This window comes from Nanorana parkeri, unplaced genomic scaffold, assembly GCF_000935625.1.
Source record: "Nanorana parkeri isolate BGI_ZX_2015 unplaced genomic scaffold, ASM93562v1 scaffold2488, whole genome shotgun sequence".
Taxonomy (NCBI): Eukaryota; Metazoa; Chordata; class Amphibia; order Anura; family Dicroglossidae; genus Nanorana; species Nanorana parkeri.
Genome location: NW_017308756.1, coordinates 14403 through 16468, shown reverse-complemented (window position 1 = coordinate 16468; position 2066 = coordinate 14403). Strand labels below are relative to the sequence as shown.

At 49.6% G+C, this 2066-nt stretch overlaps 1 protein-coding gene across 1 annotated transcript in view; it reads right to left on the bottom strand.

The window, feature by feature from the left end:
- ST5 (suppression of tumorigenicity 5) overlaps positions 1–2066 on the bottom strand; it is a 60415-nt gene that overhangs the window by 51366 nt on the left and 6983 nt on the right. Inside the window, exon 3 of the mRNA XM_018573690.1 lies at positions 909–1045. Within this exon, the coding sequence (XP_018429192.1) occupies positions 909–1045 (137 nt within the window). The remainder of the gene's footprint in view (positions 1–908; positions 1046–2066) is intronic.

Sequence of the window (2066 nt, the reverse complement as noted above, 5' to 3'; positions counted from 1 at the left end):
CCCCCCCCCTCATAGTTCTCCTTTAATAATCCGTTATAAAATGCTTTAGAATAAGTTTTCCCGGCAGATCCGACAATGACAATAATGAGTGCATGGTGTATGGGCCGACCCGGACTCCGCCACAAGGCCACAACCTCGGGGCGGCAGGGCGCGGAGGGGCGGCAGCGGTGTGAAATCCCCTGCATGTTCCGGGCGCCGGGCGGTAAGTTGCTTTGCACAAGCCGGGCTAAATGTAGAGTGAGGAAGACGATTGTTCGTTTACAAGTGATCTTGGCGATGTAATAAGTTTGCAGCCTGCAACCCCCCCTCTCCCTCCCCCTGCACTTACCTCTCTCCTCGCTGGCTCCTTCCTCCCCCTGCCGCCGAGTCTCTCTCCTGGCCCGAGTCCCTGCCGCCGATGCGGGGAGCAGAGCGGCAGGGTTACTTTTAACCCGTGTACACAGTGAGAGAGGCTAGCTGTGATCTTCCCCCTCTCAGCTGTGACAGGTGTTCCAGCGCAGCGCTGCGCTAGAACTCCTGCATTGGAGGTGGCAGGTAAAAAATAAAAAAAGTAAAAGATAAGATAAATAAAAATTTAAAAAAAGTTTTAAAAAAAAGCGATAAAAAAGTTAAAAAATTAAAACTAACCCTGCCACCCGGTTGACATTCTACATTGATGGGGGGGTGGCGGGGGGGTGGTGCATTGACTTGGGGCAGCAGGGAGAGTAAATCCGGCCCCATGTATGGGTCCATGGAGGGGGAGGGGGGTGTTAAAGTATGGCATCCCCAGCATCCCTGTTTGCAGGTGCTGAAGAGTATAGAATGGCTACATACAGCACCTTTCCTTCCCACAGAACCTTTCACCCGTAACCCCCCAGACACATCGCACGGTAACAATGATGGTAACTGTCACAAATATGGTCACCTACCCACAATGTCTTCATAGGCGTTTTCTTCTAAAGTGCTTTTGGAACCGGATCGGTGCTGCTTCTCTGTACCGTTCTGTACCGGAGACGGGGAACATAGGGACTGGACACTGGAGGCATCTTCAAACTCCAGAGATTTTCTGCAGCGAGGAGACAGGATGGAGAGATGGGAGGAGTTGCTCTGGTCTATGTCAGGATTTCGGCTCAGATAAGATTAATGTGACGCGCCGGCCATGAAACTCTCCAATGTATACATATATATATGTGACAAATCCCAAATGTGAATACAGAAAAGTATAAACATGAAGCAAAAATCCTGACAGTCCAGGAAAAGTGACAGTCTCCCCACCAAATGTACAATACAATGTGTGAAAGTGTCCGACCTTCTAATAGAAAGTATAAAGTAAACACTTTCTTCTCTTCAGTGGCTCCGCAAACGTTCCGCTCAGCTCCGTGTCCCCCGTCTCTGGGAAGGACATTATATTGGACGTTTGGTTGTATCACAAGAAGAAGGATTTTTGGTGGAATGTTTCTATTGTTTCTTTTTGTATTATTTCCTTTCTTTTGCACTATAATTAGATTTGTTACATAAGTAGATACATTGAGTGCTGACTTTTCATATTTTTTGTATTACTTTTTCGTCTGGCAGCTGTATTGGTTTTTGTGGAGGTCGCGCCCAGAATGGGAGGTGTTGCTCTAGTCCAGGGGGTGCCCATTAGGTGGATGGTGATCGTAGCTCTCAGAGCTGATGCTGGTAGATCAGGAAGGGGGGGGGAAGGGCGGCCCCTTTATTCCATTTTGGTATATTTAGCTCGCTGTGCACACTTGATTACCTATCAGCCCGAGTCTGCTGAGCCGAGCTCCCTGACACCTTTCTGGAGGATACTGGGGGTTGTAGTGCTATGTATTACATCAAAGAATATTAGTTTACACAGCAAAATACAGCAAGGTGAGTCAGGAGAGAGAGCGGGGAGAGACAGCCAGGAGAGAGAGCGGGGAGAGACAACCAGGGGAGAGAGGAGAGACAACCAGGGGAGAGAGGAGAGACAGCCAGGAGAGAGAGAGGAGAGACAGCCAGGAGAGAGAGAGGAGAGACAGCCAGGAGAGAGAGAGGGGAAAAGAGAGAGAGAGAGCGGCGAGAGAAGGAGAGGCGAGAGGGGG